Below are 26,609 nucleotides of genomic sequence, written 5' to 3'. Positions count from 1 at the left end.
GGCCACTGGCGATGGATGCCAGGGCAGCACCCTCCCATCTGAAGTCACCACTGTAGTGAGCAAGTACAGACTTCCATCCCATAAAACAACGAAAGAACCCAATACTACAGCTTGCATTCTCCTATGTCAGAGAAATGTCAGTTATGGCAATCAACTGCTTTCTTTGGCCACCACTGAAAAAACAGTTGAAAAACAAACTTGTTACAGAACAGAGACAGCAAGAACCAACTTGATTTTGGTCATCAAAGGAGAATGCCAGAGATGCCTGTACTTTTGTTCCCTTCTCATTAAGTGTTCAATAAAATTCACTATATCAGAGTTCCCAAGTCACTAAGAAACAAACTTCTTCAATTTGCCACAGCAAACTGCACACTTGAGATGGTCACCGCTGCCTACCCTGCTCCTCTGCCACCAGGCAGGGCACACAGCCCCTGCCGTGGAGTGAACACCAATGTGTCCCCTCACCACCCCATGGGACAACCCTCCTCCACCAGCACAAGGGACAGTGCTGGCAGTGGCCTGGCCTTGGCTCCTGACACCTGGCACAAATGGGCAGTGGGGGGAAGCCGGGCCTGAGCTGTGCACCCCTTCGCCAGCACCAGCCCCGGCAGCACAACCAGCACAGCATCACGGACAGCTGGATGCCTCTGAAAGCACAAACCAAGTCAACACAGCCCCTACCCAACCCTCTGCTTTCAACAACAAAATAACTCAACAGGACACCTCAGCCATGGGAACAGAAATGCACTTGCAGCCAACAGAAGCTCCTGGTGCATAACCCACGCCTGTGCAGGGACCAGGAACGTACCCTCCTCACACCTCACTGCAGCCTCTACATCACACCCAGGCCTCGGTGGAGATGCTCTCAACTGTAGCCAGGGGCTACTTCATGCAGAGCCCCAGAGCTACACAGAGAATAAGCTGATTTACCGAGACAGCCTGGCTTGCTGAACCGCTCCCTCCACTTGTCTCCTGGGTATTTATACAGTGGATTAACAACACACAGGGTAACCATAGGCTCCAAAACGCCAAGACAAAACCAGCCTGTAATGTACTGCACAGCCAGGCATTGGGCTTCTCCTCCTTCCCAAACCTACTTAAACACCCAGCCCTCAGGCACAACAACACATGAAGGTCAAAGGTAGGGCATCATCAACAGGTTTGCAGAGCCAAGTGATACATCTGGCAGCTCATCCACCATGCAATCCTCATCATGATCTGGGCACATGGTTGTTGTTGTGACCATCCTCACTCATGACGATGGAGACAAATCAGGGCCCTCTGCTCCCCCACATTCCTTCTTTCCACTGAATCCCTCTTTAATGCCACCAGTCAGTTCCTCTGCTGTTACTTGTGGGTATCAGACTTGTGAGTCAGCCACTCATATCTCCACCTTGCCTGCACAAGCCTGTCCAAACCTCAGGGCACTGGTTTGTCCTCAAAGTTTAACAGCACAAACCGTATTTCTTAGAATCTGGAAATCACCAGGAACAGCAAATAAAAGTGTTCATGGCCAAATCTGCTCAGTACAGTTACAAGCCAAATGTTACGAGATCAACTTGTGCTCTCATACAACTTGTCCAGAATAAGGTTTCCAAGCCCACTGCCTCTGGACCACATGCAGCAGTCACAAGCGTCACAGAGCAATTCCCTGGTATGCAAGCACATCTGACTTTGAGTGGGAGAAGACTTCAAAAAGCTTCCAGAGCCACCCAGCCCCCAGCTGCCCCATGACAAGGTCAAGACACAAGGTGAGGCTTCACAGCACTTCCCATCAGCTCCTGGAAGATAATAGGGGAATATCAGGTGCTCTACAAGAAGGTGAAAATTCTGTGTTACCTGGCCTCACATTCAGGAAAATGTTCTCCGATATTTTCTCAACTCCATTGTGCTTGGCCAAGCACTGGTAGCAGCCCTTAAATGATCTCTGTACATTCTTTATAATGATGCCTTTTTGGGGATTGGGAATAAACATCATATTTTTGGGGAGAGGTTTGCCATCACATTTTTTCAGTGTGAAATTTGAAACATCTGGATCTGTTAGCGGGCACACTAGCAGGATGTCGCTGTCTTCTTTTCCATAGATCAGAGAATCAACAAGGAAGAGCACGTTTGGATCTGTGAAGAAACACAAAGACCTGTCAGAGAAGCTAACATTGCACAGGGAACTTCTGATGATCTAAGTGCCCAGCTGCAGAGTGAGGATCAAAGAAAGTTTTACATTCAGCCAGTAAAACCAAGTATTACCCAATTCATGTTTAACAAGAGACATTAAATTTTGTCTTAGATGAGCAGCACAACAGGAGATGTGCAGTAGCATTCACTACCAGATGTGCTAAAGGATCATGTGCAGTAAAAATAATCTTACTGCTTCTTTATTTTGAGATGTTTTGGGGTTTTTTGCCTTGTTTAGCTCCAAAACCTCCAACCTCCACTTCCAACAACAGTAAACAGATTTTCGCAGACCATTAAAAGTAATTTGCTTTTAGCTAGTGGCAAGGCTCTAAGGTTTCATGCCCACTGGAGGATTTTGAAGAAATTTATGAGCAAATGGAAGTTGAAAAGCACCTAAATTATGGTTTTCACTTCTGTAAAATACATAATCTAAATGAACACACATTGCTACCAGAGGAAGAACCAAACAACTTCTCTCTCTCTCCCTTCCCTGAAAACAGGGGTTATTTTTAGCCTCCTTAGAAAAAAAATGGGCATACAAGCAGCATATCTGATTGAAAAAATCACAGAATCACAGAATGGCTGGGGTTGGAAGGGACCTCTGTAGATCATCTAGTCCAAGCCACCTGCTAAAGCAGGTTCACCTAGAGCAGATCACACAGGAATGTGTCATAATGTAATCATCATGTAACCTTTGACAAGGTAACTTTTCTAAAGTGTTTCATCTCAGCCAACCACTGCACACAAACATAAAGCACAGATGGATCAAATTTGCCAATATACTGCTTTGAAATCAGGTCTATCTTTTTGGAACACCCTGTACTTTAAACACTTTTACAACCAAAGTTGAAGCCCACGATAGCAGATGACCTTGAAATGCTATGAACCTCACAACTAATAGCAAACACAAAAATAAAAGGATGGTGTAGTGACAAGCACTATGTAAAAGCTTATTTCAGCTCCCATCTGCCCTCCCTGTAGAGTAGCATGAATTAGAAATGTAGAAACAGAGGGAAAAGCTTGCTTTCTGTTTTGCAAACTAGCTTCATGCAACTTGAATGATTAGAGATCAACAAACCATGACTTAACACGGAAGACGGAGATAATTCGGTACAGGTGATGGACAATGTGCCTTTGGTTTAAGACAAGAAGTACCAGGCTGAAAATGAAGCATGGGACATTTACATAAGCAATTAGGAAATGCTAAGTTGAAGATCGTTGATCACTGAACAGAGAATTTACTGGCTGGTTTCTAGCTTAGAGTGAGGGTGTAGTTTTAATTTCATTTGATACTGCTGCCCAAGAAGCCACCCCAAACTAAAAGCTTTGAAGCATCAGCCTAGAACTAGAGGATGGAGACTACTAACAAATGAAAAAGTAAAGCATGTCTGAACAGAACCGAAGTGTGATATTTTGCACACAGAGATAGAGAAATGCTATGCATAGCTGTCACGCCTGAGCTGGAAGAGCACGGGCTAGAAAAGACCATCTAAATGTCCCTGCTGACCAAAACTTAATTGATTGGTTTCCTCTCAGTCCACTTTTTCTCCAATATGGACAAAGCCAAGATATCTTCACTTTATAGAAGGTATGGCTCCCCAGGATAAAAAAAAAAAAAAAAAAAAGTTTTGAAAACAGAAGAAAGGAACAAAGGCCTGTTTCACTAATGGCTGAAACTGCAGGGAGAGCTTTGGCTGGGCTAAGTAGAATTGCTGAGGTGCTGCCCTCCCATCTTCCATGCCCGTCTGGAAGGGAGACATAGTGAGAAGACATGAAAGGATTTTCTGTAGGGAAACCAGGCACAAACAAGGCTGCTCATGGTCATGTTCTACCTTTCATGGCTTTCCACCCAAGCAACATCTTGGGTAGCACTTGCTTTCTGGGCATACCTCAGGTTTCTAAGACAAGATGTGGTGGTGCTTATCATGGCTGGCTTCTGAAAAGACTTGAGATGAAAAACTGAGAGATTTTTCTCCCTTTTGTAGGTGTCTAAACTAGCTTGATATTCACTAAACTTTCTTGGATAGGGACATGAACTGCTTCTATAGACACAATACAGGCACTTGCTGCCAAAGCAGAAAGGTGAAAGAGGTAAGCAGCTACAGTCCGTCAACACTGTGTCATCCTTGGTCACAGAGAAGAGAAAATTTGCTTTTAGTAAATCCAGCTGGACATAAGAGATAAATAGCTGCCACCATTTTATGTGCCATTTGTGACTGTGCAGGACTGAAGTTCTTGGCCCTGATCTCTCTTCATTCCCAGCTCTACAAGCAGAAGGTGTATGGGGTGCAGCGTATGGGCTGCAGCTGAGCTGATGGTAGCATCTTCAAGTTGATGGAAGATGCCATTAAGCAACAGCGTATTGCAAAATTATGGCAAACTACAAATATACTTATTTTACTGTCAGGAACTTGACAAAGTGAAGCTTGCACATTTTTCACACAATTAAGGCAAAGAAATTAACAACATGTTGCATGAGGACCACAAAACTTCTCTGCTGCTTTGGTAATCATGCTCAGTGGGAGGGTTGCCTGCTATCCTGAGGTGAAAGAGTCTTTCACGTAATGGAAGGCACAAACATCTCTATGATCACAGCCATCTGAGATAATTATCATGACCTTCAGGAAAACAGTCATGGCAGATAAAGTCAACAATGTTAGTCACATATAGGTAAAATAAATGCCAGATTTTCTTTAGCCATAGTCTCAGAGAAACAAAGGTCAAGAAAACTCATCCATGGTAGCTACCTGGCTGTTTGGACAGCTCAGGAGAAGTTAAAGGAGCACGCCTTAAATTGTGTGGTCACTATGTCAGGTATCTTCCTTCTGGAAAACACTCTTCACTGTGCTGTGCTGGCATCTCCCTGTCTTGGAGAACGACGAATGCTGTCTCCAAGAAAGTGAATGCTGTAGGACTTTTTTCCATCAAGAAGGAAGAAAGACCTCTAGAGCTATGTGAAGGAGAAGCAAAATAACCGTCTTTCTTGGAAAGGAAAAGGGAATGCCAGGTATGGTAAACTGTCAGCTTGAGGGCAGCTGATGAAGTCACAGATCAGAAGCCAACAGAGAAGAGAAGAAAACACTGGGCAAACAAGAAGGGTAATAAATTATTGGGAAAATGCGTCAGAGCAGAGGCACTTTTTCCCCACTTCAGACATTTCTGATCAGTCACAAGGTAGATCAGGAGCTTGAGGCAGGGGAATCATTGCTGCCTGCCAGCTTAAGCCTGAGAACATGGCCTCATAAAGCCTTCAGCTAACTGCCTCAGTAAATCAAGAGCTTGGGGCCAAACCTTGTATGGCTGGCATCGAATTAAAAAGACATTTCTACATACTACTTGTTTCTTAATGGTACAACTGACTCATACAACTGATTCAAGTGACTTGACTGATTTCTGGAAAGAGAGCTCAGGTACATTTCACCACAGAATAACAGCAATGTAAAGAGAAACCTGTTCAGAGCTTTGCTCAGGTGGCAAAGACCATTGCAAACAAAGTTGGGAGTGAGTTTTGTTTCTATTGAACAGGAAAGAAGATTTCTTCTATCAGACTGTGTTCTGCCTCTATACCTCAAATTCATTTCCTCCTCCAGCAACTACTGTCCTATTACTTTGGGAGTGAGAAGGGAAGGAGGGAAGCAAAAAATAATTACTTCATTGATATTTACCTTTAACAAAAACATAAAAAGAGGTGACAATACTCCCTTTGCTTTTGCATACGTATCTGCCTATGTCTCTGACTGTTGCATTTTTGGTGTACCACTCTTTCTCATTGGAACTCCTTGCTTTTGCTGATGGGTCTGAGTTCTGGAAATTCCAAGTCACGGGTCCATCCTCGTTGCACTTCAGCCTCAATTCCTCCCCTTTATTCACAACCAGTGAAGATTCTTCATGGGGCAGTGAACCACCTGGAAAAAAAGAAAAAGCACAAAATACAATATCTGTCAGTACAATGCACTCTTATTTTCTGCAGCAAAATTGTTATTTATAGTTGTAGATGTGCAGTCAATATTATGGGAGTTATTTCTTAAAAATACTAAGCTTCAATGTCACTGTGCAATTCTACAGACACCTTTTGGCTTGTAAGACCTTTGGCACACAGAGCAAATAACCACTGCAGATGGAAACTGGCCTTTAAAATACCTTCTGAAACTAGTTTCAGATGCACCAGTTTCTGAAATGGTTTGGCTTTTGAATGGGAACAGACCCAAGCTATTTAAAAATTAAATTCAAGAACATATGAGCCTGATTCTACATGGCAGCACTTTTAATCATTCTTTGTCATTTACTCAGTATGTTGCCAAGAACTAAAGTTTCCTTGCTCAACAGTTATCTTTTTTTAACTGCTCTCTCACGTATTCAGAAGCTCCACTCACACTCTTAGATTATAAGTGTCCAGTTTAATGAAAGGATCAGTACATGTTTTCCATACTTATTTCTATAGTTGAAGTCCTAATTCATCATCTCTTACATCCAAAAAAATCTTATAGAAAATATTCTTCAAGCTTCTATCCCAATGCTACCAAATTATTTTTACTGAGGTACCAATCCCCTAGACACCAAAGCTGCTCTAAATGACCTCTCAGCTTCTCTTTCAGTGAACATGATATAACACAACTTTTTACAAGTTCTCAGAGAAAAAAAAGCAGGGTAAAATTAGCAGCCTCAATTAACAATTCCCAACTACTACCCACCTTACACTGCGTACTTGGAGAAAGAAGCACATTCAGGCTTCTCTGGCCCCTGTTAAGTCAAGCAGGGGGTTGCTGAGTTAGCACACCCTAATGTGAAAGTCTTAGTGAACCTACAAAATGGAGTTAATAAAGAAAATGTACATAAATTCTCACTACTGTGGACTTACTTGAACATCAGAAGAACACACCCAAATATTGAGGTGGTCTTGCAGTAGCAAACTCTTCCCCTTTCAGAGTAGTTCTTTAGTCCTACAAGTAATCCCTAGTTTACAATAACTGTGCTGTTAGCTAATGTCCCTTTCATGTGAAGCACAGTTGTACAAGACTGTACAACATCCATATGTAGTAGCGGAGTCATGCCACTGAAAATACTACTTGCAATTCAAAAACACACTCTGTGGCTCCTTTCAGAGCTGAATTTCCCTACCCAGACACATAACAACAGACCCTCAAGCAAAACAATCAGATAATTACTCGGGGTGAGATTATGTACTCCAGACTTAATTCACACGTCTCACAGCTCTAGTTGTTCTTAAGGTATATACTGGATTAAGACCAGGTCGGGTAACTGCTCCTCTTCCTGACAAATCCATCACAGAGCAGGAAGCAAAGGATGGTCAGACCACCTGCTGAGTCTAATTACTTTGTGCCCTGAGTTTTGGAGAGAGCACTTTACAGTGCCACCAGAAATTTTTCACATGAGGTCCACTAACCCTGCATATATGCTTCCATGACTGAACGTATAAACAACCATCCTAGAAATAATAAATGCCAGAAATGGGAAAAAAAAAAAAAAAAAAAAAATTCAAATCTGCTACCTCCAAGTGCAGGTGTGAGCCTGAGCTGTGACAAAGCAGCTCAACCAAGGAGAATGAAAGTCCAAGGTCTGAGGAGCACAGGTCCCAGCCAGCAGCGGCTCTGCAGACAGGAGAGCTGGGAAAACCCTTTGCCCGGTACAGAAAGGGGCTTGACAGCAGCGTAAGGAGAGGCAAGGAGACCTCTCATTTGCAAAGGAGATCTCAGATTGGAGAAAGCAAATTCAGCACCCGAGAAGGCAGAGAGCAAAGACCTCTGAGAATGTCTCATGAAAGACCATACAGGTCCTTCACGGGGATGTCTTTGGAAGCTGCCTCTGCTGCTTCCCACAAGCCATAGGGTGCTTTGAGAGACAATGTGGGCTGCACAAAATAGCAGATGTGCAATGCTGTATAACCCTCTATGGTGACAGGTCCTCTGATGAGCCAGGAAAGGCTGGGAAAGGAGAAGACCAGTACAACCTTCACTGGCATCACTCCCTGCCTGCAGCCAGGTCTCATCCTCAGCCCTGTCAAAGCAGCTGCATGTATGGCCGGGCTGGGATGGCCCCTACTGTCCTCTCCCAGCCCCCGAGGAGCACGGCACCAGGCAGGGCACACAGCCCCCGCCATGGAGCGAAAACCAATGTGTCCCCTCATAACCCCATGGGACAACCCTCCTCCACCAACACAAGGGGCGGTGCTGGTGGTGGCCTGGCCTCGGCTCCTGACACCTGGCACAAATGGGCAGTGGGGGGAAGCTGGGCCTGAGCTGTGCACCCCTTCGCCAGCACCAGCCCCGGCAGCACGACCAGCACAGCATCACGGACAGCAGGATGCCTCTGAAAGCACAAACCAAGTCAACACAGCCCCTACCCAACCCTCTGCTTTCAACAACAAAATAACTCAACAGGACACCTCAGCCATGGGAACAGAAATGCACTTGCAGCCAACAGAAGCTCCTGGTGCATAACCCACGCCTGTGCAGGGACCAGGAACGTACCCTCCTCACACCTCACTGCAGCCTCTGCATTGTGCCCAGGCCTCGGTGGAGATGCTCTCAACTGCAGCCAGGGGCTACTTCATGCAAAGCCCCAGAGCTACACAGAGAATAAGCTGATTTACCTGCCCCTGAGGGAACACCGAGACAGTCTAGCTTGCTGAACCGCTCCCTCCACTTGTCTCCTGGGTATTTATACAGTGGATTAATGACACACAGGGTAACCATAGGCTCCAAAATGCCCAGACAAAACCAGCCTGTATTGTACGGCACAGCCAGGCATTGGGCTTCTCCTTCCCTCCCCCAAATTTGCTTAACCACCCAGTCCTCGGGCTGGAGGCTCGGGCAAAAGGATGCATGAAGGTCAAAGGTAGGGCATCATCAACAGGTTTGCAGGGGAAAGGAACAGATCAGAGGTAGTGGTGCATAGATTAAAGTCATAACTGATCTACTAAATGAGTGTGGATCTGTCAAACCATATGCATGGCTGTGATGCCTGCAAACTTCAACGGGTGCTGCGGCACAAACACTTCCTCTTCTGAAGACTGACTCTTCAGTCCTACAAAGAACCATCACCCCATTGCCCTCTAATGCATAGCACAGTATTGCACAGTTGTACTGGATGTATAATAGCCATGCCTGAGCTGAGGGGGAACATTTCTCAAAAACCAACACCACTTGCATGCAAAAACACACTCTGCATCTCTTTGGCTGAATTTCCCTACCCACACAGATAACAACAGACGTTCAAGCAAAACAATCGGATAATTAGTTGGCATGAGGTCACATACTCCAGACTTAATTCACTCATCTTGCAGCTTTAGTTGTTCTTAAGGTATATACTGGATTAAGACCAGGTCAGGTAAATGCTCCTTTTTCTCACAAATCCACCACAGAGTAGGAAGCAAAGGACAGTCCGACCACCTGCAGGGTCTAATTACGTGGTTTGTGGTCTGGGTTTTGGGGGGAGCCCTTGTTGTCTCCTCATCTGCTCCGGATGAAGATTTATTTATCAGTGCTAAATGCAACAGACAGTCCATCAGCGCCTGTTTTTCCAGCGCCATCAGAAATTTTCCACATAAGGTCCACTAATCCTCTACACAAACTCACATGACTGAACATATAAACAAGCATCCTAGAAATAATAATTGCCAGACAGATTAAGAAAAACATATTTTCATATTTTAATGCAACATTTATGACTTTTACCTACTCTTTCTCTTAGCATTCATCATACTCATGCAGGTTAGGAGTTCAAAATTTTGTAACACTTAGTATCAGGACTATCTAGCAAGTTGGTGGAAAGTTTTTAAAGGTGGTAAAAAACATAGTAGAGCATGTCTCCATCCAGAGACACGAGAAATATGTTACGTACTGGAGCTGGGGAAAGAAAGGCACAGGAGGACAAGCACACTGTGGCACTCCACAGCAAAAGTCATGATATTCTAGTTGAAACCATCAGTCATATTTCAAGACAATCTTGTTATGGTTCCTTTACACAGCCTACAAGTTCTCAGCAAGACAGCTGACAAATTGAGTTAATGCCTTGTTTAAAGGATTCCCACAATCTGAAGGTTTTTTTCTGTTGCCTTCTGGAAACAATGTGTCTTCTAGAAATGTATAGCTGTGTAAGAACACAAGGTTGTAAACACAAGAACTATCAGATGTGCCTAGAATTAAGCACCTAAATATCACCCGTCTTTAAAAGATAAGAATTTAAATGGTGCTTAGAAAGATAGGAATGACTTTGTATCTCCTTTTTGGAGGAATAATTCAGTAACAGAAATCTGAAAGTTTAACCAACAACTAATCCCCACAGCACACGTCCATCTGCTATCTCTTGATCTTTCCTCAAACTGCTGGCACCTCAGGTGGAAGCCTGCTCCATTTGTACCACACCTAAGGCAGGACGGGGCTCTTCCCAGCCTGCTTCTGCTCCTGTACACTCCAGTAGCACAGATCATGAGCATATAACCTTCACACTAATAATTTGGGAATCAGTTGTGTTGGCAGGATATATGCCAGGGATGGTAAGAAACCTTCAGATGCTGAACTTCAAGGTACATGGAGCCTGCTGTCTCCTCCCAGAGCTCCATGTCCACACCAGGCAGGACCATGACTTTACCAGTCACCAGTGGGATTGTAAACAGTGACAAGATGGAGGAATCCATGGCCATATCTCCACTTAAGATCTCCAGGTGTAGGTGTGCATTCCTACTCTGTTATCTGACTCACACCTGGGCATGCCTCCACCCTCTCTCTGCCTGCTTACACCTTGGAAAAGGTGGTGGACCACTACCTCATTATTCAACTGAGTGTCACCACCTCCGTGAAGCCCACCTGACCACAGGGACCCCACAGGACAAGGGGAAGAGAGAAAATCCATCCTCTGCCCCGATGGCTCCTGCAGGCTAGTGGGGGCAGATGATCACACTGTTGGTCAAGGGCTGTGGATCCCACTGTGAAACATCCAACATTATCCATACACTGTATAGACAGAATAGCATGCTGGAGTCCTGGATGACCCTCTAGAGTTGTTCTCTTGGGCAACTAGCAGGTAATTATTCATGCTAAAAAAATATATTGATAATGGCAAATATTTAATTATTAACAATAAAGTTCTTTTAAAATATAGATATAAAAAATTGCAAAGCTTGGAGTTGGACAGCCCAAGACCCATTTTGGATTTTCTAAATTTGTGTCTCACAGCTGAAAAGAGTCATTTCCACTATCCTAGCTTCTCCTTAATATATAACAAATCTAAGTTAAAAACCACAATGCTGGGATCACTAGTAAACCAGGCTGTGTAACTGAAAAGAGAAGCAGAACATATGAATATATTACAAGCAGCTTCCTAAGCCCCACAAATGAAGGGAGAAGGAGGAAAGTGGGGGAGTATAGCAGTTGTGACCTCTGCATGCAGAAGGCACATCTGGAAAACTGGGCTGGAAGAATTAGAAAATTAAACAGCCCTAGATAATACTGATAGGAAATGCAGGTCAAATATCAGGGATATGATTAAGGACAGCAGAATGTTCCTGTAACAATTAAGGGATGTGCAAACAAAAAGAGCTTTAGCTAAGGAGTGTACCATCCTGGAAAAAAAATGTTTTATGCGGCAGTTTCCAGCCCCAGCCACAACACTGCTGTAGCACAGAAAAGCATGTCAGGTGCAAGTCCACATCACGTTCACAAGCAACTGGAGACTGTCCCCAGCTGTCAAGCAAACAAAGGACACGAGATTGCCATGGAATAAGATGAAGAATCAAGCAGATTTTATTCCCAGCTCTGTCAGATTTCCCACAAAACATTAGACCAACAGGTTAGTCCCTCTGTGACCATTTCCTCTCCCAACCCCTATCTAAACATTAAAAGGAACAAGAAGTTTGTGGCAGCCCTATACCACAACAGATTGCTTTCAGAGGAAACAAAACAAAACAAAACCCCCTGTGTCTCATCCCACCCCCTTTCACATTAAACTTATCTCAAACATCTCCCAAGACAGAGGCACAACACAGCTTCACAGTACAGCCACAACCTGCTCACGCCCAGGGCCAGTACTTCTGCCAAGCCTCAGGGACTGGCAGGGACCTGCCAGCAGGTTCACTGCTACCTGGCAAGAGCAATTTCCCCTCCCTGCCTCTCCCAGGGCTGGGACACACAGTTAGGACACGGTAGGCTCTTCTTCACAGCCAACAGCAGTGCCCATGTGAGCTGTACAAACGCTACACCACAAAAACAATGACCTGACCGTGACCTGATCCTGACCATGATTTCTAAACCAGTTAACATTTTCTATGACAAATGCACTGAGGAGCTAAACTTACAGGGACAAAGTGCCCGTGACTTTCATGTAAGATTGCAGTGACTGGATACAATTCAAGAGACTACTTTCTTTTCAATGCCTATTCATTCTGGGCACCAGGTTCATTTCAAGGGCTATCACACAAACTTTATTCACTGCTGTTTTCAGTTTCTCATCTACAACAACATAAGGGAACAGAAACAAGAGATATGCTTTATCTGTTAAAGTAGTGGCACTGTTGTAGACGCAATGGTCTGAGGATATCAGCAAGACAGGGCTTGCAGGGAGGTAATATCCTCTTTCAGCAAACCTAGCACTGCTGGAAAAATGAACATGTTTTCAGACACACAAGTCTTCTTCAGGTCTGAAAGAAAAGCAGAAGCAAAACCATCTCTTTTACACAAGTCCAGAAGTCTTAGCCAGAAGACTGCTCAGTCTTCTTTACAGTTTTAGTTGGTCTTATTGAAGGGTACCTCTTTCCCAACTCTGTCTCTTATTTGTTAAAGTCACTATGACACTTGACATACGCTACGAGATGAATTTAAGACCTTTTCAATTATATTTTATTTGTCCTGCCATTTCACGACCCAAGGAAACCAAGTGTCAAACTTGCATGTTAATCACACTGAAACAACTTATTTACTCTGATGTATAAAACCTCGCAGATTTTACAACAGAAAGATGCTATCATATGCTTACTTATTTTGTTCCACTTCACTAAACAGACACTCTCATGCTAGATGAAAAGTTTAGCAATGGCAAATGTCAATTTTAAATTATCTGATCTGAAAGCTACATCAGATCCCGTTTCAGCTCTGCTGCAGGGGAAAAGAAGGCTAGCAGTGTAACCTCTCACTTCGCAAAATAAACCATCCACGCCAACACCCAGTCTAGTGTCTTTCTCAAAGACATAGACCAAAAATGACCAGAGACTTGATTGTCCCCTGCAAGCATCACGGACTCTTGGCATACATATAGGAACACCACAAACCCTCGCTGATAAGAAACTCTGACCAGCTCCTCTGCCCCAGCTTCATCTTGGAGGCTGAAAAATAACTGTCACCGGGCATGTATTGAAAGGTCTAGACTGATTAGGCTTCCCCACCAAACTAAGTGGTTTGTTTCTAGCCCATCTAACAGAGTCAGTGCCATCTGCTGACCAACAGACTCTTCAATGTCGTATGTTTCTCAAGCAGAATTGCAAAGCTCCTGCACTTGCTCTGAAGTTTTTGGATCCTCAGAGGCTGTACGTTACTAAGCAGAAAACTGGGGGAGAGGAGGGGAGGGGATGAGTGGGGGCTTTCAGATTTATCTAGCTGCATGAGGGAAATCACTGTCTTTACACCCAGCCTTCCCTCACATAGACCCTTCACCCTGAACAAGACGGGGGCAGAATGCAGGAACTCGCCAGCCCGACACTCAAAGGCACAGCCAAACCAACTCCATCTGCAGGCAGCGTAAAGGAGAAAGAGCAAAGAGCAAGTATGGAGCCAGCCAGCTGATTCCCACCCCTGGCAAACCCAAGAGAGGAGGTGGAACAAAGGTTGTCTTTATCATCTGTGGCGGCATGAGCATGGGGAACCACAGAGGCAGCTGGAACTTGGCTGTGAGACACCCCCCTGCTTTGCAGTGATGCCCCACGGGAAGTTTTCAGCTCCATGGTTTGAGATTGCTCCTACATGGACCCGCCTCACCAAACACCTGATGACCTGGGAGGGCACTCCACAGGACAAGGCACTTGGTGCTTACCCCTTGCAGAGAAAACTGCTCAGGTGACTGAGGAGACACCCCAGCTACACCTGAAAAGAAGCTATGCACGCCCCTGAACAAGAAGTGGTTAATCAGAAACAGCCAGCATCAAAGGCAGGTGGCAAGAAGACAAATCCAGCCAGCTTTCTAGCCCCCACACATCCCACTCTCCAAGACATTCACAGGATCTTCAGGCAGGACAAGCACGAGCACCTGGGCTGCTCCCCTGCCTGTGGGCGGAAGCCAGCAGATCCTCCTGCAGAGGGTCTTGTCACAGCAATTAGACATGCAGCTAATCGTACTTTGCTTCCTTACTTCAGAAGCAGGCTTAGCAGAGCAGGTTCTGCACATGACCTCCACAACAAACATGTGAGAGCTACTCTAAACACACAAGTGTAACATTCCCTCAAGGCAGGGGGTTGAGAGAAGTAACTGCACCTTCCAGAGACAGAGATGCACCTTCCTCTTCCCCGGCTGCCTTGTTTTCCCTTGCGGGGCCGAGGAAACTCCAGCCATGCAAACAGGCCGCTCTTCCTGCCTCCCAATCAGCCTGCTCTTTCTGACTGGCATGCCCTCCTCTGCTAACACAGCTAATAGAGGCATTTATCAAAGCCAGACATGCAGCTGAATATAATTCTAGTTTAGCACACGTACTAAATGGCCACAGCAGGCTCGAACACCATGCTGCTTGCCATGGCTGGGTATGATACCTTTCTGGATCGTCTTTGCAGGGAAGTCATGGCTTTGGGTTTTTTTTTCTGTTGTTTTGGGGGTTTGGGGTTTGTTTTTTTGAAGGAGCACCATATGCATTCTAGCAGTCCAGTCACTCATCTTGAAGCACTATGTACAACAACCTATTCTGGGTTATTAATCCATTTTATTACAGCACTTTGATGCACTATGATCTTATTCCTAAACTTCCAGCCACAGAAGCAATCTACAGGTAATGGACTAATGAACAAAACCAAACCCCAAGCATGGCTGACATAGCAGGTTTGGCATTTTTTTTAAGCTAGAATGATCTAAACTTAAAATTACTACCTGCTCATTGTTATTCAAAGGAAAATACAAGGGGAAGATAAATATATATGTATGTACACACACATAAGTAGGATTTGCAAAAAAGAGCAACTGTTTGCCACACACTTGTCAGCGTTGAGATTTATACATTTAGACTGATACTCCTACTGAAGTGAGTACTCCTTCTTCCCTCTAATTTCCAAAATTACTTATTAACCAGATGCTCCCACAGTTTGTCTTATCAGCTGTTAGACATATAAACAAACAAATTATAAAGTATGGAGAATGATTAGAAGGAATGAGAAAGCACAGTAATGCATACTGTATTCAAATTCAGCTGTCATTCATCCAATGTACTCCTTTAATGGCTTTTTCTTCTCACTTCTCTTTGCTGACATTTACATTAAAAGGTGCAGTATCTTTCAACTGCCGTTCTGAACAAGTGTTCCTTGTAATGAGCAACCTGGGCTTGAAAGCGTGTTTTCTGAAATGCAGTGAAAAGATAGTTTTAATGAAGAGAAATGAGAAAACTGGAGAACAGTGAATCGTTTGGCAATGTGAATTAATGCCTATTTGGAAAAAGCTCAACTGAGGAAGGAGATGTAAGACTTTTGGCAATGTGAATTCTAATTATTCCAAATCTTGGCAGTAATTTTATCAAATAGTAGCAATTTCATTAAAAGGTGCACTGGTAATCATCTACATAAGGCCTCCAGAGGGGAAAATATACCAATAATTGCATAATTATGTTATCATTGCTCTTATGATGGACCACATTAAATACCACAAAGAGAAGCACTGCATTTTACTTTCTCTGTTTAGTCCAGTACTTTTTCCTAGAAGATTACAGCAATAAACAAGACTTTTAGAATAAAAAACCTGTCCACCAAAGTTTGCAGAAAAGACACAGCTATTTTTTATGTCCATATTACTTTACATTCTCTGACAGATTCATGAGAAAAATGCTGGGTTTAAGCAATAAGATAGCTGAAGTATTTATATAGCTCTATTACTGAAATACAAGTCATTGCACCACGTCATGCTACTACATGGCATACAGATCTATTTAAGAAGCAGGTTTTGGAGTATTTCCATATTTGTCCATATAAATTTACTTTACCTATTCAGTGATTTTTAATAAGCCCGCAATAAGTTCAATTTCCTTTGTCTACTGCACGAACTTTGCTGCGACTTAGGATGTTAAAACATCATTGTAAAAGCATTGTCTTATGGACAATCCTAAATCTCATAAATGCATTTTTAATGTGTTAGTATTAGAAAAGTAACTTCGCATATGCCTTCTGAAACTGTGACTAGGACAACTTGTGTAGGATTCATCAGCAGGTTCTTCAGAATGTCCTGGGGTGCACAGATCTTGCCTCAGGTAATCATGCTAACACCCAGCAAAATCTGTCACTGATATTGTCTTGGAAGTACCTTGAATACAGAGTCCTAGACATTTTTCTGACAGTCCAGTTTCAGATTTCTCCTGGCAAGGAGATACATTACTTGGTCATTGAACTTAACCTCCAATGTCAGCATAAATCCCACTTAAATGTTTTGTTTGCAAATGGTACCGTATTTCCTAGTTTACAAATAAACACTATCATAAATTGCAAATACACAGCATATACATAGGTAGCTGCTTATTGAAGAAATGGTCCTTTCCTACCCCAGAATATATACACAAGAGGACAGGGGAGCCTGAGTACCTGCCTAAGCAGGGAATCCCATTTCAGGATCACTTCTGATGGTAGCTGGGTTATGGGAGGAGACCAGAAATACAGGGTTTACTTCTACTTCTTCCATTCGAGCTGTTTTATTGTGCTGCATACTTCAAATCCTAGGTATGATGATATTAGCATTACTGCAAAGTCAGCAATGTTATGTATAATACCTGGAAGTCAGACGTGCTATAGAATAGGAAGCTTCAACAGCTTGTGTTACAGTGAACACTACTGGGAGGAAGCTTTTATTTTCTTGAAGATAACATAATTTCTTTTCAAAGTTAAAAAGTTATGCTCATCCAGGCACAGAAAGCACTTCCATGCCATATAAAAGAGCAAACAAGGAGTTAGGCAGCAAAAATAAAGAAAATAATCAGGCAGTCACTGCGCAGCACAAAATTAATGCCTCAGTACCAAGTCCTAGTGCAGAACAGCACCTAAGGCATATGAACATAACCGCTTCCGGTAAAAATACCCTATTAGACTGCATATTTAATTTAACATTACATTAAGTTAAAATATAGCATTTTCATAATGCACATTTTCCTTTTAAAAAAGTAAAAATATTCAACAGTAATTTTGAAAATACAGTAACACAAATTTAAATTTACAACTCCTCTAATCATCGAAAAAAAATAAAGGCAAAAAAAATATTCAAGCCATACATTTGCTGTCAACATTTTAAAGATAATCAAACTATTGAATTCATGGAAGTCAGTCGCAGAGCACCTCTAGGCAGGTTGTGCTGCAGCAATAAACCAGCCTTTGGCATCTGGAGCTTCCTAGCAGGTGCAGGCAAAATATTTTCTTTATTTTAGTACTACTCAATTAAGCAACTAGTCCATTCAAAGAGGAGCTACTGATCAGGAGTTGAAAAAGCATGAATGTTTCTTTCCATTGCCATTCTAAGAATAAAAAGAGGGTGAGATTGCCTAGTTCTAAAATATTTACAGCACAGTGATTAGAAACCACCAGTTTTTACTACAGATAGGCCTTTCAGACATTAATTCTTTATTTCAAAACATTTCTCAATGAGTTTTTTCTTCTGAATTGGCTGGCTTCTATGTGGTACTATTTATCTAACGGAAGAACATTTCAGAACTCTCATTTCCTTCATTGTAATCGATGCAAATAATCAGTAAAATATCAATTATCTAATACAAGAAATGTCAACACTTTATATTTTCATACTAAAACATACACATGAAGAATCAGAGTAAGTGTATATATAACAAGCTACATAATTGCTTAAATACAGGCACAGTGATTAATCAAAGTAAGTATAACACTAAGTGCAAAGGCTATATTTAATTAAAACTCAATGGTAATAAAGGAGGTTAAACCTTTCTTTACAAAATGATTAAGTACAAATGCAAAACAGTTAAAATGAGGCTTACTGTTGGCTGATTTAAATCATGATTAAAATAAGATTTACAATGCTTTGGTTCAAATTGAAGCACACAGTACACCAGGAGGTAACTATTTTGTTAAACCTGGGAGCGCTACATTTCTTATCTGGAGTCAATTTTACACATGGTATCTGGAGGAAATGTAAACAAGTTACAGAGGGCTGAGAAGAAAAAGAGGAGCAGGAGTTATGAAAGGTGCACCAGAAGAAAATGCTAAAACAGGTTCATCATAGAAAAGAGAAGTCAAAGATGTTATATTAACTGTCAACATGTAAAATGTTATTACAAAGAGGATGGGATCAGCAGTTCACTATATCCACCAGAGCCAGGAAAATAAAACAAGGATGGAATTAAGCACCCAGCAAGGGAGATGCAGTTAGGCGTCAGGAGAAGCTTTTGACCTTAAACAATTAGTTGTGTACTAGAAAAAATGGATAGTAGACTCTGCACCACAAGTCTGCCTTAGAGCAGGTTAGACAAAAGTCTGCCGGGGAAGATCTGCTTGGTCTGACCCTGGCAGAGAGCAGGGAACAGACCAGATGAACTCTGCAGGTCTCCTCCAGCCGTACTCTTAACAGTTCTCTGGGAGCTTCCAAAGACTTGCTGTATCTTTTAGAAACCCAGATGTGGGAGGCAGGTGAATGCATATAAAGTCAAATTTCATTCAGCAAAGAATGAAGTTTCCAGTCCTGAGGGCTGCAGACAAAACCTTCAACACGTGATGTCAGTACAGCCATTAACTCCTGAACAAAAAGCAGACTAAGAGAGCCAAGTGCAAGTTTTTAATCTCATGATACCCTTCACCAGGAACCTAGTTAGTTCTGAATGGCCTGTGTATGTGAGTACCCAAAACACTCCTGTTACACAGCTCATTGCGACCTTTCTCCTCCCCGGAAAGATGCAGGCTCTGAATGACAGGTTATAAAAAGTTTTATTTCTTTTTCCAGTGTGGCTTTCACACAAAACCTGAACTAGAAGAAGTCCACTCCATGTCATGAGGAACACGTTCACCCAGCATGAGTGCAGGAGCACTACTTAGCTGAAGACAATTATTGATGGGAAAAGAAAGGAGATGAAGGATTAACCTGGCATTTGCCAGGCTTCCAAAGACCTTGTAAGAGATACACCTCTCCGACTTCCAAATTTCCCTGCCAAGGCTTTCATCTCTTCTTAATGTAAATCAGCCCATGCATTCTCTTTATCACTTAGATTTAAAGCTGTCAGTGCCTAGTTGACCAGTGAATTCTTCTCCATATCAGATATTTAATGATTATGTTACATGATTATGGACTCGGCTGTCAGATGACATTTAAAATCATAGACATTTAACACTGTCAGACCCCCCGATGGCAAAACCCCCTGTAGTTGATAATTTCACTAAATTATGCCTCTTTTTAGTTACAGTTTCAAGGAGTGATCTGCATGGAGCAGCCCAGGAGTTGCATAGCATGGTAGCAACATTACAAACTTTTATGTTATTTACATGCCTGTAAGAGATAATATAAAGATAATTTAATTAAGAGCCTTCTGTGGTGCACAAAAAAAAAAAAAAATCTGTTGTGACACAAAAAACATCATTAAAAATCCATTTAAAGGTATATCTGAAAACCTATGTTTTCAGAATAAATCAATATAATCCCCAAGAGTAAATCTGCTGAGAGATTAACATTTACTGTGCCTTCTAATTGGTATACCCTAGAAAACAGGAGTCGCCTTCTCCCTTCACACACAGATGTTTACACTCCCCTTAGGCTTTTATCATTAACAGCAGCAATCTTGGCCGGTGGACAAACAATACACTTCAGTTGCCATTAGGTTTGGCAACCAGCCAAGGAGACTACTCACACGCGTAAAATTACGTTTCTTTATGACTGTTTGCAGGATTCATTGTAAAGAGGGTCCTTTTGGAAAAAGCCCTTCTAGTTTCCTAAATGTCACTGAAAAAGCCATGCACAATACTTCTGCAGGAAAATAATACAGAAAAGTAATAATTATTTTAAAATCTCTTTTATGTCAAGTCCTAGTAATTTTTATGTACATTCTCTCCAGATTTTTTATAATAAATGTCCTAAAGATGTAACACACTAAAATCTGGATCACCACTTTCATTAGATACTTCTGGCATCAGCTCTCCTCTCTCGCCTAAGGTTACCATGAACACCTTAAGCTCTATTAAGGCTAAAGAGGCTCAAGCAGGGGAGCTGAGTTTCTGAAGGACAGAAACAACTGCAAGTTGTTTCTTGTGTGGGGGAATATTCAGAAATTACAAAAAGGCAAAGTTTTATCCTCAAAGTGAGAGGGTACTTACAGTAAATGCCATGCATTAGGATATTAGACCTCATTTCCTCTAGCCATTCTCTGAACAGCTGAAAGAGACTTAAGGAAATGACTCAAAATCCTGGAAGATGTTTGTACTAGATGAAAAAGAAAACAACATCTGTAAAATCATGTGTCACACACATAGAGCAAGACAATGTGCAATGCTTGAGCTCTGCAATGGCATTCATCTTCATGGGCAGAGAGAAAAAGCTGAAAAGTGGCTTAACCTTGAGCAATTACTGCCTCTTTTTTACAAGATTTATATGAGACTAGATAGGTTGTCGTGTATTGTAGATAAATATATATGTTGTTGAAACTCTTTGATGCTATGCGATTGTTGCTTCATCCAGAATTCATTATTCCTTACCTTCAGACGACACCGGAGTGTTTACTGAAAGTTCAGGCTAGAAAGTAGCTTTCCTTCAAACTACAAATGCGTAATACTTGGTATTTAGCTTGACAGCTCCAGATATGCCTTAAAAATCTTTCAAATAGCTTGCACTAACAACAAATCATAGCTCAGACAGAAATCTAAAGAATATAGATGTATCATTTGAGTCTCACACAACAAACCAGAGAGAAAAGGACAAGTTTCACCACAAGAAACTCCTACTGACTGGGACATGACTCATGTTCCTCCTAAGACCCATCTTAGCTCGTGTTTACATGTGCTAAAGACATATCCTTTCTGATTCCACCTGTGTCCTGCTGCAACATGTCCCTTCTGGAGGTGACTCAGGATCTTTTGATCAATCCAGGCACCTGCAAAGCAGCGTTACTGTTTGGACAATCAGCGAAAGGTTTCTGGGAGGGCTGAAGTGAGGTGGAAAGCCCACAGAGAGCCAGTATAATCCAGTGGTACTACATCTGCAGTCATCTGTTGACAAAAGGCTCTCCCTTGCAAAATGAGCACATGGAAATGCCTCCAGTTTCTGTGAATGGTACTTAAACGGGATGCAAATGGGAATCTCACTTCTTGCCAAATTTATCACATTCTTTATTATTAAGCCTGAAGAAAAATCACTTATACGCTTGCTGGGAAAGGGTTCCCAGTTGTAACGGAAGGAAAAAGAGTCAAGTGTTGAGCAATCTTGGACATTGCCATTCTGCTTCTGGCAGTGGCCTTGGGCCACGTTCCAGCACAGGAGAGCCTGCACTGCCACAGAGGAGGGAGAGAGCAGAGATGTAAATGGGGCAGTAAGGAGGGCAGGACACTCAGAGAGTTTGCAGGGATCAGGGCAACAACTGAGTGACAGCAATCAGAATCCTTATCAAGTTCAAGCTTTCTCCTCCAAGCCTCCTCTCTCCCAGCTGACAGGTAGCAGGAAGCATTATGAAAGCAGACATTCTTCCCTCTGGGCACAGGGAGAGTCTCCTATTATTCTGCAACTGACTGAAAAAAAGAAGTCTATATTGATGGATGCTGAAAGGAACCATGTCCAGTCTTCCATGGCTGCAGGATGGAAATGCCACCGGGATTTTGGCAGAGTACCAGGGCATAGGGGACAGGGCGAACCGTGAGGGAGGATAGGAGAAGAACAGAGAAAAGATCCAGAATATTGCATTAAAGGAGGACTAGGCAATCCCCAAATGAAAGGGAAAGTGGAAATATATGTTAGAATGCAAGAAAAACAAAAAGTAGGAAGGGGCTGTGGACAGAGAAGATTAATGGCTTACCGTTCAAGAAGCTACATTAAGTTCTGTTTTCTACATCCTCCTTTCCTATTTGCAACCAAAGGAAGAAGCTTTTGACTAATAGCCAAAGTAAGATACTTAATATAAATTTGTATACTGATAAACAACAGGATAGGTCTGAATAGGGACTGTGGGAGATCATCCAGTCCAAGCATCTGCACTGAGGCAAACCAAAAAGTAACCCAGGGTCATGCTAGTTCCACAGCAATCCAGCACAGCAGATCAGCTCTGTCCTGCATGTCACTTCTGATGTCCCCTGTGCCCCTGCCAGGACACAAGCCATCACTCTGATACCTCCTCCAGCACAAAACTAGCCCTGAATATTCCTGCATCTGTGTGATACACAGATGATGCACAAACATACCCAAAGACAGTTGTCTTTCGCAACAGCAAGTTATTCATGCCTACTACACAGTGTATTTTTGTATATACAAGTTTGTCTGATGTGCCCCTGAGGTGAAATGTCTCCCACAAGTAAGCGTCTGAACTCAGAACCAGAGGAAGGATCACGAGAAAGACTCCCTCCTTGCCTCTCCAGTGCTCTGGAGCCTGCATCTCATGACTTCCAGGAGACACTGCCAGTCTGACCTGTTTCCCAAGCTTTCCTTAAGGACAGTCTAACCATATGATGAAGGATGACCTTCAAGTGCAGGCAGGAAATAAAAGTAAATAAAGTTGGTATTAGACATTTAAACTTCTTTCTTTTTTTTTTTTTTTCCTTTTTTTTTGGGGGGGGGGGGGGGGGGAATAACCCATTGATAGGAGACTTTCCTATCCCTGTGGCCACAGCACTAGCATTTTGCAAATGTATGAGTATTTCCAAATAGGAAGGTCCAAATTGTCAGATTTCACACTCTGGTTCATATTATCAATAAACAAATAAACGAAAGGGAGCAAACCCAAACAAAACTATTAACAAAAATGTAAATCAACTACTGCCCTCTCTCACATCCCAAAATAAAGTGCTTACAATCAAGCACTGTAAATTGCCACTACAGCTAGTTGGTATTTATTTGCTCCCAGGAGCATGGGCAGAGACTTGGGGAGCACTCCCCGGCTGCTCTCACACAGGGTGCTCTGCAGGGCTCCTCTCTGTTGGTGGCAGCAGACGTTGAACACCTCACACAGAGCATCACTTCCTCACCACATCCTCACCTTGTTCTTAGATAAGTGACAAAACAACCTTTCGTGCTGTCCACTTTCAGACTGCGGTGTGCGGGGTCAAACTCCTCCCTGGGTGCAACTCCTTGAACAGTAGCAGCAACCTCCTTACGGCACCTTCCCCCATAGACCCTGCATGGCAATTCTGAAAGCCACATGCAAAGTTGCCCAGCGCTGCATACAGATGCTGTATTTAAAATCACTAGCCCTGTGCGCTAAGGCTGTGAGGTGTGGCAAGAAAACCCCCTTTTATCAAGGAGCTGGAAGGGAACCTTTCAATTTATCACCCGGCACACCAAAGTTTTAGCACTGAGAGACCTCCCGAAGGCCTGAGCGGCACCGCTTGTCCCCCTCTTCAACGCGGCGAAGCGGCAGTGCCAGAGCAGACCGGCTCTGATGCCTTGTCCCGCCGTGAGCCGCCTGCCCAGCCCCTCCGGACGGCGGGGTACCGACCCGCAGGAGAGACGCAGCGCGGCACCGAGCCCACCAGCCCCGCCGGGGGACGCTTCACCTCTGCTGGGGAGCGCTGGACACCTGACGGCGGCGGCTCGTTCCGTGCCTATTGTTCAACGAGCACTTAACCGCGGGGACATTTTGTACTGATTACCAGATAGTTTATTGTCAAAACAACCCGGTCTGGGAAGATGGTGGGGGGGGAGCTCCCTGTCGGCCCCTCTCCCAGCCCCGGATAACCGCGCACTGCAAACAAAGGACTTTTTTTTGCCGCCGGCGGGGCGTCCCGTAACGGCGGCGAGGGGCGATGCCAGGGCAAACCGCGGGCTGCCGCCGCGACCCCCGGCATGGCGCTGCCCTCCGCCACCCCCGCGGAAGCGGCCGCCGGCGCTGAAGTTTTCCCCTTAGCCGCCCGCGTTAGCCCCGGCCCCGCCGCCCCGCGGGGCCCCGCGCCCGCCCGCGCCCGCGGCTCCCACCTGCGGGGAAGACGCTCAACAGCAGCACGGCGTGCGCCAGTTCCCAGGCGAGGTACGCGCCCTCCATGCCGCCGCCACCCCCCGAGCCCGGCGCGGCGCGGCTGCCGCTCGCACCGCCCGGCGCGCTGAGATGCCCGAGCCCCCGCGGGAGGGCTGCGGAGTACAAGCGGCCCCTCCGCTCCGCTGTCGGCTCCGCCTCCGCCGCCCGCCCCGCGCCGCGCTGCGCGGCCCCCCGCAGCTCCCTCCGTGCCCCCGCCCCGCCCCGCTGCCACGGGGATGGGCGCAGGTGAGAAACTCCCCTCCGCCCCCCCGGGAAGGGGGAGAGTCCTAGGTTGCCTCGGTGGGGCTTACCACAAAGACCCCCAAAATAAAATAATTTTTAAAAGGAAAAGCCCGGTGGCTGAATATGCACACAGCGCTGCCACGGGGGAGAGATCGGTCTCCGCACGGGGCAGCGCCTCAGCCGTGCTGGGCATCGGCAAGTGCTTTGAGGAGGGGTCGTGACTGTGGGGCCAGACAAGCCCTGGAGGCAGCGTGGTCCGGGGTGTGGGGGGCAGCCAGGCCGGACACGGGGCCTGGAAACAGGGGGAACATCCCTCAAATGGCAGGTACAAAGACATTTGCCTCCACTAAAATTCTCACTCAGAGCTCCTGGAGATGTCACAGCAGATTCTATACGCACCAAAGGGAATGCTTCTGCCTCAGCTTGCAGCGCTGAGATCTCAAACTGTGCCCGCTTTGGGCTGTCACCTATTAAGGGTCAGTCAGAGCACCAGAAGTGAGACTTAAAAGTATACACTGTGACACAAAAGGGAGGACTGAAAGAACTAGCTGGTTTGGTATGGAAAAGAGAAAGCCGACAGCGAGCTTAAACATGGTAAAGGTTCTTACAAAGAGGATTGTGAGCAATTGTTTTTCATGTCCCTCAAGGGCAAGATAAAAAGTAATCCATTTAGGTCTCAGCAAAAAAAGAAATAGCTTAAATGTTAGCACTTGCAAAGAGTGAGGAGAATTTAGTCTACAAATGTGTTTTGGAGAAAATGTGGAGGAATCCCACAGAGGGAGGTTTTTAAGCACCGATGAGGCGATTGACAAGGATGATCTGTGAGCACTTGCTTCTGTAGCTACAAAGCCATCATGGAGCTGCTCTTCAGGCGAAAATAACACAAACTACAGAAATGTCTGTCTTTAACGCTGCTTTGTCAGTCAGTGTCACATGCTCCTGAGGTGAAAGAGAAGTATATAGGTGACCCGGGCAAAGGAGTCATCCACACATTCACCAGCTGTGCTCTGCCCAGGTATCCACAGGCAGGGGGAAGGACACACACATTGTCAGAAAACCCATCCCAGCATTTTGGGATGTACAGAAAGATGTAGGGGACACATGGCAAAACCTTCACCCTTGGAAAAGCATAAATGTAGACTTATTGAAATATGTCAGTACAGATCAGAAAAGTTATTGAAGGTAAATTATTCCTTTTTTTTTTTTCTTCATCTTCTTTTCTTCTGCAGTACCGTCAAATTTTTCCAAGGTTAATAGCGCTGTCCCATATGGTCCAGCATTAGATAAAAGTCTTGTCTTATATGTTTAAAATGGCTCTCTCAATTTCTTTACTCTCTTTCATCTCTGACAGCCAGTCTCTTTTGATGAGTGAATCCTTCCTCTCCTGCAAAATGGAATACGTTTTTGTTAGCACACCAACAATTTCAAAATAAAGCATCGTTTTAAAGTCATATTTCTAGCTAGGTGCTAACCTCATCAAATTAATTCTAGGTAGAAGAAAAAAACAGCTGAAATACTTAAACTTCTAGTGGACTCCAGATTTTCCAAGTGTCTTTGGGTTTGTTTTTGTAGGAGAAAAAAAAGGAGTTGGAATTTTTTAATATAAAATCTTGGAGCATTTACAGTTTAATTTCTTAAAGATGCAAAGGCAGCACACAATATGCTACAAGGGGTTTACACTGAAACATTATCAAGTAACATGTGATGTTGTTACTGTGACAGGTTTCTCCCTGTTCTTCTTGATTAGTGCTCTTTCAGTTAGTGGCCTGCCTTTTATGTTCTGCACATCCCTGATCACATGAAGCCAAACTCCGCATGGCCCTGCATCATGTGCCTCATTTTCACAAGCATT

The 26,609-nt window shown here is 44.0% G+C and overlaps 1 protein-coding gene across 1 annotated transcript in view; it reads right to left on the bottom strand.

Annotated features, from left to right (window-relative positions):
* The window catches only part of KIT (KIT proto-oncogene, receptor tyrosine kinase), a 55,035-nt gene extending 30,360 nt beyond the window's left edge, over positions 1-24,675 (bottom strand). The window contains exons 1-3 of the mRNA XM_065060923.1: positions 24,475-24,675; positions 5,841-6,080; positions 1,840-2,118 (exon numbers count right to left, since the gene is read on the bottom strand). Coding sequence (XP_064916995.1) covers positions 1,840-2,118; positions 5,841-6,080; positions 24,475-24,541 — 586 coding nt within the window. The 5' untranslated portion in view covers positions 24,542-24,675. The remainder of the gene's footprint in view (positions 1-1,839; positions 2,119-5,840; positions 6,081-24,474) is intronic.
* Positions 24,676-26,609: the final 1,934 nt, after the last annotated feature.

The sequence above is a fragment of the Columba livia genome, chromosome 4 (assembly GCF_036013475.1).
Source record: "Columba livia isolate bColLiv1 breed racing homer chromosome 4, bColLiv1.pat.W.v2, whole genome shotgun sequence".
In the NCBI taxonomy this organism is placed as follows: Eukaryota; Metazoa; Chordata; class Aves; order Columbiformes; family Columbidae; genus Columba; species Columba livia.
Note: the sequence above shows the minus strand (reverse complement) of the source record. Positions and strands in the feature narration are given on the sequence as shown.